The sequence below is a fragment of the Girardinichthys multiradiatus genome, chromosome 1 (assembly GCF_021462225.1).
Source record: "Girardinichthys multiradiatus isolate DD_20200921_A chromosome 1, DD_fGirMul_XY1, whole genome shotgun sequence".
NCBI classification, from domain to species: Eukaryota; Metazoa; Chordata; class Actinopteri; order Cyprinodontiformes; family Goodeidae; genus Girardinichthys; species Girardinichthys multiradiatus.
The window spans coordinates 29,045,673-29,061,681 of NC_061794.1; the positions used below are offsets into that span (position 1 = coordinate 29,045,673).

Below are 16,009 nucleotides of genomic sequence, written 5' to 3' on the forward strand. Positions count from 1 at the left end.
TCTGATCGTATGAGTTCAATCTGATTTTCTTTCTCTACATGCTGTGTGTTGTGCTTGTAGTTGTATGGTGGTGGCAGCATCATGCTGTGGGGATGCTTTTCTTCTGCAGGGAAGGAAGGCTGGGCAGTGTTGATAGGGAAAATGGGTGTGACTAAATTCAGGACAGTCCTGGAAGAAAACCTGCAACAGGGATTCACCTTCTTTGGATCAGTTTAGATCTAAGCATATTCATAAATTAGTATGGCCCAGTCAAAGCCCAGACCTAAATCAAATTGAGAATCTTCCCACCCAATCTGACTGAGCCTAAATTAGTTGGCAAAGAAGACGGGGCCAAGAATTAATTCTCTACATGTGCAAAGCTAGAGGAGACGGACCTCAAACCTACGGCAGTTACTGCAGTTGATTGTAGTTCTGGAAAGTACCTATGTAGCAGGGAGGAATTAAAGCACACTGAGACACACTTTTCATATTTGTATTTGTAAAATACACGTATGCACTAGTCTGTGTTGATTTGTCACATAAAACACTTAGACATGTGTGGTTGTGATGTGAAAAACTGTAAAAAAAAAAAAAAAAAAAGGTTTGAGTGTTGTGAAGAGCCGTTTTTCAACTGCTTTACGTAAGACAGACAACTGTGTAATCGGCAAATATCTGGTGGCTAAAGGTTAAGTTTTTATTTTGAGAGTTTTGAGATTTAGATATTGTGAGTTACTGCAAAAAAAACCCGGCTTCATTAGATTTAACGAATGCACGTATTGCAGGGAACTGTGGTTTGACAGAGCATTGACTAAGAGGAACTACATGCAAACCACAATTTTCGCTTTTTAATTTGTAAAAAAATCCACTTTTTTTCCCCCTCTACTTAACCACCATGTACTACTTTGTGTGGGATGTTTTATAAAATCCCCCAAGACACATTGAAATTTAGTTGCAAAAAGTCAAGGTTTTAAGAGATGTGAATACGTTTTCAAGGCATTGCATACTCAAACATTATACATTTCATTTTCTCATTATGACTCTGGACTTTTATTTGGTTTGTTTCAGGGCTGAGGGTAAGATCAAGCACTGTCGGGTGCAGCAGGAAGGTCAGACCGTGTTGCTGGGCACCTCAGAGTTTGACAGCCTTGTAGATCTCATCAGTTACCATGAAAAACAGCCTCTGTATCGAAAAATGAAGCTACGCTATCCCATCAACGAGGACACACTGGAGAAGATAGGCACTGCTGTGAGTGCTATCCACGGCTTGTTTACTAGATAGTGATTAAAAAGACATCTGATCAGTCAGGAAGCTCCCACAATGTGTAATCAAAGTATGTTGACCAACAGGAGCCAGACTACGGGTCGCTGTATGAGGGCAGGAATCCTGGCTTTTATGTGGAGGCTAATCAAATGCCATCTTTGAAGGTGAGTTTCCAAAGTTTCCTGGGCATTTCTAAAAACGTAACGCATGAGTAATGCACATTTGCCTTAAGAGCTTCTCTCTTGTTGGCCCAGTGCACAGTCAAAGCCATGTATGAGTATAAAGCTCAGAGAGACGATGAGCTCTCCTTCTCCAAGAACGCCGTCATCACCAATGTAGAGAAACAGGAAGGAGGATGGTGAGTGAGCAGTGCAGGAAATATCATTTCCCTTCAGACTGGTTTTATTTTTCTAGGAAGACAACAAGAGTATGAGGAGTGAAATATAACAGGAGGGTGCTGTGGTCTTTGTTACAAATCCACTTTTAACTTGTTGTCTTTCACGCAGGTGGAAAGGTGACTGCGGAGGAAAGAAGCAGATGTGGTTTCCTGCAAACTACGTTGAGGAGATTAGTCCATCAGCAGCAGAGCCTGACACAACTGTGAGAATCATCACCTTGTCACTTACTCTACTGATCATCATCATCAATTCTTATAGGCCACCTGTATCTCTTTTTTCTTTCCTCTGTCAAGCAGGAGACTGCAGAAAACAGCCCTCTCGGAGTTTTGCTGAGAGGAAGTGTGGATGTAACTTCCTGTCAGATAAGTGAGTAGTCCCTCCACTTCCTGTCAGACTCTGCTGCAGGGCTGCAGAGCAAACACTTACCTTGACAGTCTGCCTCATTTCAGGCTGAGAAATGCAGGCACATGCTTTCTATGTTGTGACTACTTTTCTGACTGCTGTTTTATCTCTCGTCAGCCTCTTTCTAAATTAATTACTAATAGGCCTTGATTATTTTATCATATAGCTTTTCACAAGCTTTTATCATGTTCTGATAACGTTCACACTAGGAAAGCACGCAGCAACTAAATTAAAAGATAAGATTATTGAAATTTTACCCACTGAGCATGCAGCTGGAACCAAAACTAAAGCTTTATGATCTGTCTGCCTTTAAACCAGCAGGCTGCTTTTAAACAGCTAGTTTCAGAAAAAACAAAAAAACCTACTTTCTCCATGAGCTGGTTTTCATTTTATTCTTTCTTTTTTGAGGAGAAAATAACATTTGGTGTCCTTAAGTGTCTGACTTAAAATGGCACACTGTAGGAGAGTCAAACGTTCAGGGTGGTGATGATTTGGGGCTGCTTTAGGGCCTGGACAACCTCATCAAAAAAACCCATCCATTAGTTGCTGATCTTAAACTCTACTTCTTGGTTTATTCAGGAGAACAGTAATCTGAAGCACAACAGCAAGTCAACTTTAGAGTAGTTGAAAATGACAAAAATAAGGATTTGTAGTGGCCTACCAAAAGTCTGGACCTAAATCCGACTGAGATGCTGTTTGTGACTTTAAATGAGCTCTGCATGTTTGAAATCCCTGAAATGTTGCTGAATTAAAACGATTCTGCAAAGAAAAATGGGCCAAAATTCATCCAGAAGGATTTAAAAGACTCAGTGCCAGACAAATGTTTTATGGCTGTTGTTGCCCTTTTAAGGAAGATATAGCCAGTTATTAGGTTTAGTGGGAAATTACTTTTCACCTAGCATCAGATGGTTGGGGTTTTTTTTTTTTTCCTTGAAAACTGATGTTACTTTGATCCAAAACATTAATCATAGGTTAGGGTGATTAATTAGTTTAGTCTGAAATTTTGAAGTGTGACAAAAATAAAAATCTGTAAGGTGCAAATATACTATACTGTGAAAAGTATTGAGTCACAATCAAATCAATGAATTCCTGTGTTACAATCACCTCCATGACTGCAGGTGTATAAAGTTTGGTGTGAAAAGTCTTGACCGGCATGCACTGAGTCCTGACCTCAACCTTCTTAAACACCTTTTTTCTTTTTAGATACGCGTCCTGATGGGAAGGGCAGCAGACTTTTCGTCTTCTCTCTGGTTCAGAATAACATGGTGCACGGCACTAGTGTGCTGGACGTGTCTGCCAACAGCCAAGATGAACTTAAAGAGTGGGTGACGAAGATCCAAGATGTCGCTGCGACTTCTGAGGCCAAGGTGAACACTCGTATAACACGCCTGCACAGTGTATTCATGACAACATGAAGCCTATCGGCCTTATTGTAGCTGTAAATATTTAATAGGTGCCAACACTGCAGTACACATGAATGTTGTTAATGTTGTTTTCTGTATGCTCTCTTGTATTTTTCTGCTGCGAACAACTCATTGAGGGGTTTAGAAGAGCTTCTAGCTGAGTGTCTGGCTTTGGTTAGTGCCTCCATGTTTATGCTGGTGTGTCTCTGTCTCCAGCTAGAGGAGGGGAAGATAATGGAGAGGAGGAAGAAGATTGCTCTGGAACTGTCAGACCTGGTTATCTACTGCAGGCCGGTCCCATTTGATGAAGAAAGTAAGGATTGCACACAGCTTCTAGACAGCAGTCTTTAATAAACTTAGAATTTGACTTATATAGTTTAACACCTGTTCTGAGATCAACCATGGTCTTCGCCTTATGTAGAGATCGGCACAGAGCGGGCCTGTTTCCGTGACATGTCTTCCTTTCCCGAGACCAAGGCGGAGAAGTACGTCAACAAAATCAAGGGGAAGAGGTTCCTGCAGTACAACCGACTGCAGCTGTCCAGGATCTACCCCAGAGGCCAGCGGCTCGACTCCTCCAACTATGACCCGCTCCCCATGTGGCTGTGCGGATCCCAGCTGGTGGCGCTCAACTTCCAGACTGCAGGTATATAACTTCTTCTCAAAGTACAGACAGGAGATTTTGGTTTTATACGCACACATTTCACCTTCTTCGTCTATTTCCTCCACATTCGCATGCAGACAAGCCCATGCAAATGAACCAGGCCCTGTTCATGCTGAATGGAAGGAGTGGCTACGTCCTTCAACCTCCCATCATGAGAGACGACAGCTTTGATCCCTTCGACAAAAACACACTACGGGGCATAGAGCAAGTCTCAATGAGAATAGAGGTAAAGTCGAGGGCTTAATTCTTAAAATAATGCAAAACATGATACAGACCATCCGGACACCATGGAAAAGCTAAAGAATTGTGAATGCAGATTCTTGTATTTCCCCCCACATATTAACACCATTCATAACACAGTTTCTAACATCCAGGTTTGGCACTTATTACAAACCACAAAATAAATACTCACAAATACTTGACGCATGTTCTGTTTTTACTTATCCTGGTTTAGTAAACAATGACATAATGGAAATGCTGGATTATTTATACATTTAAACCTACAATTAACACAGGATGTTCTTTTTCTGCCATAAATGTATGATCTGATATACATGGTGTATTATTTGGAGGAAAAAAACAAAGACGTTTTTGTTTACGTTTTACCAGAAGATGGCATATCGAACACGATTTCTACCCTTCTCACTGCTTATAATTGCTGAGCAGCTTGTTGGATGTCTCCGATGGTATTTTGGATCATTTGTATTTAGCGAGGAGCTGTACGTCTTTGAGGTTGAAAAGCCAGCCTAATCTTTAGCTTCCTCTGTAAATTCTCCAGTTACTTCCAGATAAAACATGTTGATAAAATCACAAGATCACTTTAAAGCTATATCTGGCAAGGGTATGAATAAGCTTGGGTTTAACCAGGAGTCGCGTTAACAGAGTATTTTTAGTTTCTCACCCTTTTTTTTCTTTTTTTTTCTTTCTTTAAACAGTGATAGAAAAATCTGAAGGTCATCTGTCATTTTAACAGGTTGCAATTTCCACCACTGACCACTTGGTGGCGAGTTAGCATATCAATTAGCTGTTTTATCACTTGATGCGTGACATCATTGGCTTTATTCGGTAAAACGTCATGGCAGCTGAGTGTCCAGAGTTTCTTTAAAAAGCCCACTAACGACAATGGTGTTGATAAAAGAGGTGGAAAAAGAGGGACTGATGCAGAGGAGGATGAAGAACAAACAAGTAAGCAGTCCTCTGCAACTATGGAGCGAGTGAGCGGCAGCGAGGAGGTTAGAGTTCAGTGGGGAGCTGGAGTTGTTCTGGCTGAGGAGGGAGGATAGGAAAATGTTCTGCGTTGTGTAAATATGAGAAACAGATTTGTCCGAGGATACATGAACATGCAGAAATTAAAATACATGAAAATAAATGCTGTTAAATGTTTAATTAACATTTTAAAAAGCAGGGTGATGGCTAAAAATGGTTCGACAGGTTTCTATTTTACCCTGTCAGTCAAAATGACAGCCAACGAAAAAGTTTAGCAACAACCTCTGGGCTTAAATGTATGGTTCTCGAGCTTCGAACTACTCAGTCTTGTTTTTCTTCAAAGCCCCATATTTGTTTGAATTCCAAATCGAAAACGCGCAGCAAGATATTAAGATGGCTTTTCAGCCATTTTGTATACTTCAGTCTAGAGAAATCAGGGTCTGAACTCTTAGTACTGGTATTCGGCAAGAAAGCCACTAAGGTTGGGAAACCACCTCCTTGGAGAGATGCTGTGAGATTGTTGGTCCCCTTCAGCCCAGTCTAACCAGGGCTGTGTTTCACATGCATTCATGACTTTGTGGTATTTTGCCACAATACACCATTGCTCACAAAAACCTGTTTTGTTCACTTTATGCCGAGCTGTTGCACTCGTTCTTCACCTTCCATACCTCCTCACCTTGCTGCAAACACCCAGACGGCATCTACACCTCGGAGATTTAAATATCCTTTTTAAATTAAAGCCTAAATGGAAACGATTTCTGCAGATCTTTGCTGAAGTCATCTCACCACAACTCGGAGTTTATTTACAGAGCACCTTTAAAACAACACGCTGAACAAGTCAGAAGCAGTTTTCACAATAATTGTAAGGCAAGCAACGATGACGGTGTGCAAGATCCGAAGCTGAAATCTTACAAAAACAATGTGCAAAATTTAGAAAATACAGAAACACTAGCCGTACTGTCACAGTTGGTTAAAAAAAAAACGGTGGTAAAAATGATAAAGAAAATGTAAAAAATACAGCTATTTAAACACCACTAGTTTAAAAGTGAATCTCTGGTAATGATTAAGCACTGGTGTACTTGCAGTTTGAGGATAATGTTTGTGTATTCCTGATTGTATTCACATGAACTTTTAAATCTATAATCCGTATTTCTCTCTCTCTCTCTTTCGAAGGTTCTGGGCGCTCGTCACCTCCCGAAGCACGGCAGAGGCATCGTCTGCCCCCTCATTGAGATTGAGGTGTGCGGGGCAGAATACGACAATGACAAGCAGAAAACGGACTCTGCGGGTGAGCGCCGCTTCAACTCTAACCGCAGATTTCTCTGCCAGGAATGAGACAATGTGCCAAAACTGTAGGAAGGACTTATTTTTATTGTTTTCTTTGTTTACGGGATCAATTACCCATGTGTAATTTCCTTTGTGGTCCTAGAAAAACAGGACGTTGTGCAAACAAAACCGGCTTTGTCTGGGAATACCAAATCAAAACATTGTGTAGCGTTGAGATAGTTGTAGTTCATCAGGAATCAATCGGAAAAGCAACTCTTGTGACGAAAGCTTCATTATTTAGAAAATTATTTTAGATACACACACTTAGTTTGGCTCTGTGCTTCATACTCTTCATATTAGTAATTATTTTCTTTTAAACATTTTGCTTGTTTGCTGTTTTGTATTTTTCATAGGAATACAGGTTATAAGTGTGCCATCTGAGCTTTTTGGCTTCTATTTACTCAATGATAATATGACCAGCCATAACATTACGACCACTTATCTAACATTAGCTGATTCTTTTTGTTATATTCCCCTGGGCTCCTTAGGTCGGGTTTGTTGGTTCCAAGCTGTCGGTAGCAGCTCGTTTTGGAGGTCAGGCCTCTATAGGCCTTACTTGTTTGTCCAGCTGATCACACAGATATCTAGTCGGGGAAATATACGAAGAATTTAAAGGCCAAGTTAACTCCTGAGACCTGTTTGGTTACTTCTTGAGTCAATTTTTTTTTTTTTGTAGCCTGGCAGTATGCAATATGCCATCTTCAGGGACCATCTTGTCAAAAAGAGTTGTCTGGCAACATTGTTGTGATTGGGTGAAATGTGACAAAGGAGCAGCACACTGCCCCTTGGTGGCAGAGTGTATTCTAGTGCCATGTGCTTCCAAAGTAAACCTCATTTGCAGAGCCGTGTTGTTAAAAATGTACTTCATCAGTCCAGATCCACTTCAGGACCTTTGCCTGGTCTGGTGATAGAAAGACCAAATATTATATTATGTGTCCCATCTGCTACCAGGTGCCATTAAACTGGGAAATCTCATAGTCTTTTCTTAGCCGTCAGTGGTAATAATGGTGTGGCTGAACAGGTTATATTATAGACCGGTTATCTCCTTGTTTCTGTCAGAGGGAGCAATAAGCAAAGACAAACAATCCTTTATAAGTTTACAGACGTTATGATTCAGTGCAAATATTCTGCATGTCCTGTTTTGGGAACAGATCAGCTTTGGAGGCATATTTTACATTTCTTGTGTTTCTCTGATCATTTTTTACATGTTGTAACAGTTGATAAAGCTACTTAACAATATTATGAAAACTTCTTACCAGTCTGATGAGATATAATTGATCAGTGTCAAATCTATGCATGGAACAGTTAGCTCTAATTGCATAATTTTCCAAAAGGGTTGAGATTTACATAAAAAAAGATCCTATTTCAAGAATATTTGCAATTAAATATGGAATAAGTATTGGAACTATTCACTAATAGAATCAATTAACCAATTACAAATCACACTAATCTATTTTATGGAATAAGTAAAAAAACAAAACAAAATGACTATCAACATTTATTTATAGAGCATTTTATACACAGCAATGTTTAACAAAAAGTGCTTTCCAGAGACAGAAATTTAACCACTAGAGTCAGACAGTAAAAGGGTCAAATCAGGTAAAGAGATAAAAATAAGTAAGCATATCAGATAAAACGTTGGGGAACCAAATGAGAGAAATTAATCAATTTCTCCGACTAGCAATACTTCAAGAGAAAAGTCCGTTTTTTCATCTGATTATGAGCAGCATTGTGTCTCTCCTTCTGCAATTTAAATGCAAGATTTTGCCTAGAATTTGGATTTCTTTTACCTGAATTATTTTAAGTAAATGTTTACTAGAGAGACAAAGGGGAAAGGAGGAAAATCCCTCGGGTCCATTCGGCTCAAAATGTGGTGCAAAATGTGTTTTTATGTACTTATCTTTGTACAAATTCATCAAAAATTTAGATATGTGTTCATTTGGTTTATTGTTGTTCATTTATATTTGTTTTATGGGGAAAAATATCCAGGAGAGGCGGTTTTCAGACAATTACTAAACTAGATAACATGTGCCACTGGCTGGAAGCAGCAGCCTACTTCACAGTCTAAGACAGGCAATCTTCTAAGAAAGATCCCAAATTAAATTCACTTTGAAAGTTACCACTGATCTGACATTAATTATGGATCATTTACTGGGTTCTAAACTAGCAGAACGAGAAACACTTTGATATGAACATCCTCTGATCATAAACGATGCATGTTGTGGCGATCTCAGGCACATCATTTGCAGGATAAATAATTATTTGAGCTCTGTGTAATCTCACGATGAAGGCCGTCTGCAGAGCCCTGGATTTCTGGGAGGCTCATGATGCTACAATGTCTGTGGTCTCTTCTAGCTGACAACGGTCTGAATCCAACCTGGCAGAGGAAGTCCTTCCACTTCACTGTGTGCAACTCTGCCTTCGCTTTCCTGCGTTTTGGGGTTTACGAAATTGACATGTTTAACGACCAGAACTTTCTGGCTCAGGCTACATTCCCGATTCAAGGCCTCAAGACAGGTGTGTGTTCAGCAGATCTTCTTCCTGGAGAAAAAAAGAAAAATCAAATGTGGCATGGGATGTGATTAGCTGTGAATGTTTTGTATGTTTTTGTATTGTCTCAGGCTACAGGTCAGTACCACTGAAGAACAGCTACAATGAAGATCTAGAGTTGGCTTCTCTGCTGGTCTACATGGACATCACCAGAGGCAGGGTGGGTTGGTCCTTCTTAACTGAGCTTGTTCTAAACCTGCTCATCATTACAGGCATAAAGCAGCAGGTACTTCCATCACCTAGATGAACTTATTTTATAATTAGGAAACAGACGTGAATTGTCTTTATATCAAACCAGGAGGTTGCTGTTTGCAGTCAATCATCTAAACCCACTAAAGCCCCCAAAATGTTTTATTTTATTTTCTTGGCTTTATGCTAAGATTGTCAAAAGTGGCGACACACCCAAAGCTCTGGGGGTTTCATTTCCCTTATCTATGAAGAAGCGATACTAGTCTATTTCACACCTCATCAATGGACAATATGCAGAGATCCATATCTGGAGTTGCATGTTCACACCAGCTCTAGAAGTGCAAATGTGTTGGTGACCAGTGTGAGATGAGTTATCACCTAAGGAAATAAAAACATAGAAATAGAGGGGGGAGGGCATCCAGATGATTTTGTTTGCATTCTCACATGCAAATTGTGCAGTTAGTTTTAAATAGATCCCCAACTTATTAGATTTGTATTGATATTTGGCATGTGAATGTTACATGTTAGGGTTTAAATGCCTTAATTATTTAAAGTAAAATCTTCTTGGTCCACGTCCAGTTTTACTGATTACATGGCTTTAGATAATTGGTCATAATCACAAAACTCACTTCTGTTTGGCTTTCATTTTAATCTCACTTCAGAGTGAGCCTGGCCTGAGGAGTTCCCATCAATTACAAACAAAATCAAAAAGGTAGAAAGGTGAGAGTAACGTCTGTAGCAACCGAACAGCAGAACTTCCTCCACCTTCTCTCATCAGCTGTTCAGACTGTTTCACACTTTGAACTGAAGACAAAGATGCATGGGAAGTTCAAAGAGGTACAGGTACAGCTCAAAGAATTTAAATATCGCAAAAAAGTTCAATATTTTTATTCCGATTTCAGAAAGTGCAACTCTTGTGTATGATAAAGATTCATTACACATACAGTAAAATATTTCAAGCCTTCGTTTCTGGTAATTTTGATGATTCTGACATTCAGACAATGAAAACCCAAAATTAAAATATTACAATATTAAGCTGCTTTTACGTGAGTTACGCCATCAGTGTGGCGTGGCATGGAGGCCATCAACCTGTGGTTCTGCTGAGATGTAATGGAAGCCCAGGTTGCTTTGATAGCTGCCTTCAGGTCATCTGCTTTGTTGGGTCTGGTGTCTCCCCCTAGATTCACTATGTGGTTCAGCTCAGGCCAGTTCCTCTGGCCAATCAAGGCTGCAGTCATCCCTGTTGCTGCTGTACCTTTTCCTAACATATTTTTTCCTTCCACTCAACTGTCTATGAATATGCCATAACTTTGGCACAGTATTCTAATTTTCTGGGACTCTGAATTTTGGGTTGTCATTATCTGTGAGTCATAATCAAAAGTTGTAACATTAATTAATAAAAGAGTTGCATATATTTTTTTCGAATTCAAAGATTTTGACTTTGGTCTTCAAAGGGAGGTTAGGACATATTAGCCTTTTACAGTCATATGAAAAGGTTTGGGCAGCCCTGATAATTTTAATTATTTTTATTTTTAAATCTTTAGGTGTTTGGATCAGCCATTTCAGTTTGACATATCTAATAACGGATGGACACGGTAATATTTCAGTAGTCAACAGAAAATGTGCAACATGCATGAAAACAAAATTTGACAGGTGCATGCATACATCTGGGCACCTTTGTCGTTTTGTTGATTTTAATACCTTTAACTACTTGGCACTGATTTATTGGAACACAAAATTGGTTTGGTAAGCTCATTAAGCCTTGAACGTCATAGACGGGTGTATCCAATTCTGATAAAAGTACTTCAGGTGGCCAGTTGCAAGTTGTTCTTATCTTTGCATCTCCTCTGAAGTGTGGCAACATGGGGGCCTCAAAACTACTCTCAAATAACCTGAAAAGAAAGATTGTTTAGAAAAACTGATCTCAGAGATGTTAGCTGTCAGTTTCCACTGTGGAGAACCTAGTAATGAAAAGAACAAACACAGCACAGCCCTTGTTAAGGCCAGAAGTGGCAGACCAGGAAAAATATCAGAGAAGAAGGATGATGAGAACAGTCAAAGACCACCAGCATACCACCTCCGAAGACCTACAACATCAACTTGTAGGCCAACGCTGAGGATGGATATTTAAACAAGACAACGGCCTAAAACGATGCTGAAAATGTACTCAGGCTTTCATGCAGAGGAACAAGTACAATGTTCTGCAAAGGCCATCCCAGTCCCCAGACCTGAATATCATTGACCTTCTGTGGGATGATTTAAAGCAGGCTGTCCATGATCAAACCTAACTGAACTGGAGATGTTTTGTAAGGAGGAATGATCCAGAATACCTTCATCCAGGATCCAGACACTCATTAGAAGCTATAGGAAGCATCTAGAGGCTGTTGTTTTTGCAAAAGGGGGATCTACTAAATATTGTTCTGATTTTTCTGTTGGGGTGCCCAAATGTATCAATTCTTTTTTTCATGCATATCGCACATTTTCTGTTGATCCAATAAACCTCATTTAAATACAGAAATATAACTGTGTCCCTGAAACGGAAATAGCTGATCCAAACACCAAAAGATTTAGAAATACAATTAATGAAAATGATCAGGGGTGCCCAAAACTTTTCATATGACTGTAGTTTCCTTTAGGATGGGAAGCTGTGTGCTGATACTGGACTATCTCTGCCGTTTCATTTCCAGGATGAAAATGGGGAAGTTATGAGCCCCTTCTCTGCAGTAGGAACCACGTCAGTGCCGGCATCAACCCAAGTAGGACGGGAGCGTTTTGGGGAGCTGGGCTCTGTGTCCTCAACGTCCTCCACCATGTCCCCTCTGTCCCAGTCACCCGCTCAGGCCATGTCCTACCGAGGTAGGGAGGGCTCCTTTGAATCCCGCTACCAGTCCCCGATAGACGACTTCAGGGTGTCCCAGGAGACTCTGCTGGACCAAATGGACCCACAGAGCAGAAGGTGAGTGTGTGGGTGAGCTGCTTGTAGTCGTTTTAAGGAGGTGGACATCATCCTCTTTGTCTTCTCTTTAGGGTGTTGCAGAGGACCAGTCACCTCTCCCCGTACTGATGATGTCACAGACTGCTGTGATTGCTGTTTCCATGGAAACGCCCACCACCGCTTTGGCCTACATTTCAGGGAGCTCTCCCTCCTTCGATTCCTCTTATACCCCCCTACCCCCATGCCCTTATTCCCATCTCTGTGCCCAACCGAGGAGGAGGGAAAGGACACTGCAGGGGGCGCTGACAGGAAGCTGACGGCGGCAGAAAGGAAGAAGAAACAGTACAACAAAAAGCTGGAAGGCTGAAAAGGTTCTAGTCCTTGACTTTAATCTCCTGTTTTGTTTCTGTTGTGAACAACATCTGCTTAGTTTGGAGAACAAGAGGAAGAAAAGAGAGAGAGCTGGAGAAGGTTCCGGTTACTCTTCTCTTTGCTGTGTATGGATATATATATTTATTCCTGCTGTGCTGTTGGCCAGAGAACAGCAGCCGTCGACCCGCTCTCAAAGAGCTCCTGTCTCCATGTTTTTAAATTTTCCAATTATTTAAACCTTTAAACATTCATAATGTGACTTTATGTTGGTGGGAATCATGAGGGCTCTCTACGGCTACTTTTAACGTCTCTCCGCTTCGTGAAGGACATCATGTGCCTCCGTTTTAACTCTTACTTACAATCTGGTCTGATATCACATAGGTGTTTCTTTTTTTATTATTGTTATTATTAAAGGCGTGAGGAAGAGGTCCAGCCTGTTTTTTGCATTGCAATAAGCATCGTGTTTCTCACTTGCATTCCAAACAAAAAACTACACATCATTCCATCCTGCTTTTACCAACCAGTCGGACACACGCCCGTCACGGACCCTTCTGGCACCTCGGCGGCGTGGTGATGCAGGACCGGGGACACATGCTAGGCCTGGATTCAGGTGGCGACGGATTGTAGTTGTGTGATTTTTGTTTGCATTCTCTACCGTCACGTTCCTAACCACGTCAGTGTCTTCTAACACACCCATGTTAAAATGCCAGCTTTTTTGATTTAATCAAATCAGACTATGATCGATCATTTTCAAGACATGTTCCACCTCTATTGTGAAGTAAAACGTAAAAATTCAACTCTTACAAATCTGTAAGAAGGGGGAATTGGGCAAAGTGGTGCAATAACCTGTTTTCCATAGCATCCACACTATTCAACAAAAACTTTGTTGAAACAGATTTCTAATTAAAGCATGCGGTCTCCTTTGTTTGAGGAAGCACGCCGCATATTTACTTGGCAATATTTGCCTACCCTACTTTGGAAAAGTCTGAGATTGTGAGTACATCCCTTCATGTGACGCCACAGAGGCCAAAGCTGTATTTATTTCTGGTGAAGCAGTGCTTTCGTTTCGTGCCTGGAAAAAATTAAAACTTTGCCAGAAATCAGAAGATGATTAGACATCTGAAGGTTTTCTCTTTAAGTCCTCAGTTCCATCTAAAGAAAAACAACCCTGGGTCATAATACCGCCACCACCATGTTTCACTGTGGGGTTCTTTTGGAGATGCTCAGTGCTGTTTTTGTTCCAATCCTGACTTTTGTTGCAATAAAAAAAAAAAAAAAAAGAATGTTGTTAAATAACATCTGAATATGTGGGAATCAATAAATGAAATGTAGGATATAAATATAGCCAGACTTCCCATAATGGCTCAAATATTCTATTTATTTAAGACTAATTTGTAGGCTGTGCTCACTTATGCAACAAGGCTTAAATGAACCCCCCCCCCCACACACACACACACACAGATTTGTTTGTATTTCTGCTAAATTGTAGAGGATATGTCACATAAAAGATGTAAAAGTCTTCAAAGGATTTAATCATGGTTATTTTTTTAAATCACAAAAGTTTTCATTTTAACAGGGGTGTATAAACCTAAGATCGACTGTGGAGAAGCAAGGTTCGCACAGGACTCAGGACTGCATTGATGCTGATCATTCTTATTCCTAATTCAGGATGTTCATGCTATAACTGTGGGAGAAAAGGATGGAGACTAACAATCACCCTGCCCGACATGCCAGTCTGGATCGTTTTCCTCTGATGAACACAGATGTAGGTTGATGGTGAAATGAAGCGTCACTGTTTTCAGTGTCCTGGTTAAGGGGTTCAATTCTGCACACATGGTTTTAAGCATGTGTGTTCCAGTGCAGTTGAATTCAGCGCATCAAGACATGGAGTATTGAAGATGAAGAGGACAAGAGGCTCGGGCTTGGTGGAAAACAGTGGCTGACGGGTCAGCCCTGATGGTGGTTTTTCACGTTATTCAGGAGCGACGACCCTTTCCGTGCTCAACAAACACAGCAGTGGCGTCTTTAAAGGTTTGAATCTAAAAGTGTTTTGGGTCTGAGATATTCCGAAGCTTGCTCGGTGTTTGAGACGCATTTAAGCCATAAAGGATGATTTAAGGTAAAAGTCAGGTCATCATACTGGTGGGCTGGGGCATTTTGTTGCATTTGCACTCAAATATTAATCCCAAAGCTTCTTCATGTTGCACGTTCTCTTCCTCCAGTTTGTTTTCAGGTATTTTTTTCAGGGAGCTCTACCCTCTTCTTTCTGGCCTGTCTGCACACACATCACATTAAAGCCACATCTCCCACAGCCATGATCATGTATTGTGACAGACTGCTTCTCCGCACCGTGCAGAGCATGTCCCAGAGTGAACCGTCTGATCGTGTTGTTGGACTATTGTCTGTACTGAGGTCAAATCGTGTGGGGCTTTTATCTGTAATATGTTCTGCTTGTTCTTTCTAATTTTATCCATTTTGTTTCTGCTAGTGACGGCCTCATTTACATTTGCCTTCCTGTAATGTGCCTAAACTATGAATCTATGAAGAGAAGTATTAATTTTTATTTTTTGCCTTTCATATGGAACATATTCAAGCCTAAAAAGTTAATAAATACTCACTGCTTTATACATCATTTGTGGTCTTGCTTTTTCATCAAATTGTTGACACAGTGAGGCACAGATACTTTTTTTTTTTTACTTCCGACGCTGCACCAAAGGAAATGAATGTCCTTTCACTTTAAGATGTGTGAACAGCAAACGGTGAGTAATCTTGCAGAGCTGAAAATTAGTCAACTTTAAACGTTCAGTCTGAACATCTAACCAATCAGCAACCCTTCGCCACTGCGAGGCTTCAAACTGGATATTCTCAGAAAGAACTGGCCGCTGAGCTTCGAGTGTCATCAGCATGTAACAAAAAAAAAGCACGGAAGCAGACGTCCTTTGGCCACATCCCACACTGATGACCGCTTCACTGTGAACAGAGCCCTGTGGAACCGGCCACTCCACTCCAGGCACAATTAAGGGAGGCGAGAGGCAAGACGACCTGCAAGGGTTTTCCGTCTCTGCTGTGGAAAGGGATCCCCCACAGCATGACCCTGCCAGCACCATGTCTCATCTTGAGGGTTCAGGGTTATATGCAGTGTGTTCCTTGTTATTAAACAGATGGACTGTTTACTAGATAGGTGATTCAAGAAGGGTTTTGGTTGCATTGGATTTTAGTTTGGGGTACCAGACCACAGGGGCTAAATACAAATGTGTGACATTTGTTTTTATATGGAAAAGCTGTAGCATTTTATCACATAAAATGCAGTGTTAAGTCTGTGGC

At 40.7% G+C, this 16,009-nt stretch overlaps 1 protein-coding gene across 2 annotated transcripts in view; it reads left to right on the forward strand.

The window, feature by feature from the left end:
- Positions 1-15,312, forward strand: part of plcg1 (phospholipase C, gamma 1) — a 42,784-nt gene extending 27,472 nt beyond the window's left edge. For both annotated transcript variants that reach the window (XM_047368027.1, XM_047368034.1), the window contains exons 20-33: positions 1,045-1,225; positions 1,327-1,404; positions 1,495-1,598; positions 1,747-1,840; positions 1,935-2,004; positions 3,244-3,407; positions 3,660-3,756; positions 3,865-4,089; positions 4,185-4,333; positions 6,487-6,601; positions 8,995-9,156; positions 9,261-9,349; positions 12,066-12,334; positions 12,406-15,312. In XM_047368027.1, coding sequence (XP_047223983.1) covers positions 1,045-1,225; positions 1,327-1,404; positions 1,495-1,598; positions 1,747-1,840; positions 1,935-2,004; positions 3,244-3,407; positions 3,660-3,756; positions 3,865-4,089; positions 4,185-4,333; positions 6,487-6,601; positions 8,995-9,156; positions 9,261-9,349; positions 12,066-12,334; positions 12,406-12,442 — 1,834 coding nt within the window. In that variant the 3' untranslated portion in view covers positions 12,443-15,312. The remainder of the gene's footprint in view (positions 1-1,044; positions 1,226-1,326; positions 1,405-1,494; positions 1,599-1,746; positions 1,841-1,934; positions 2,005-3,243; positions 3,408-3,659; positions 3,757-3,864; positions 4,090-4,184; positions 4,334-6,486; positions 6,602-8,994; positions 9,157-9,260; positions 9,350-12,065; positions 12,335-12,405) is intronic.
- Positions 15,313-16,009: the final 697 nt, after the last annotated feature.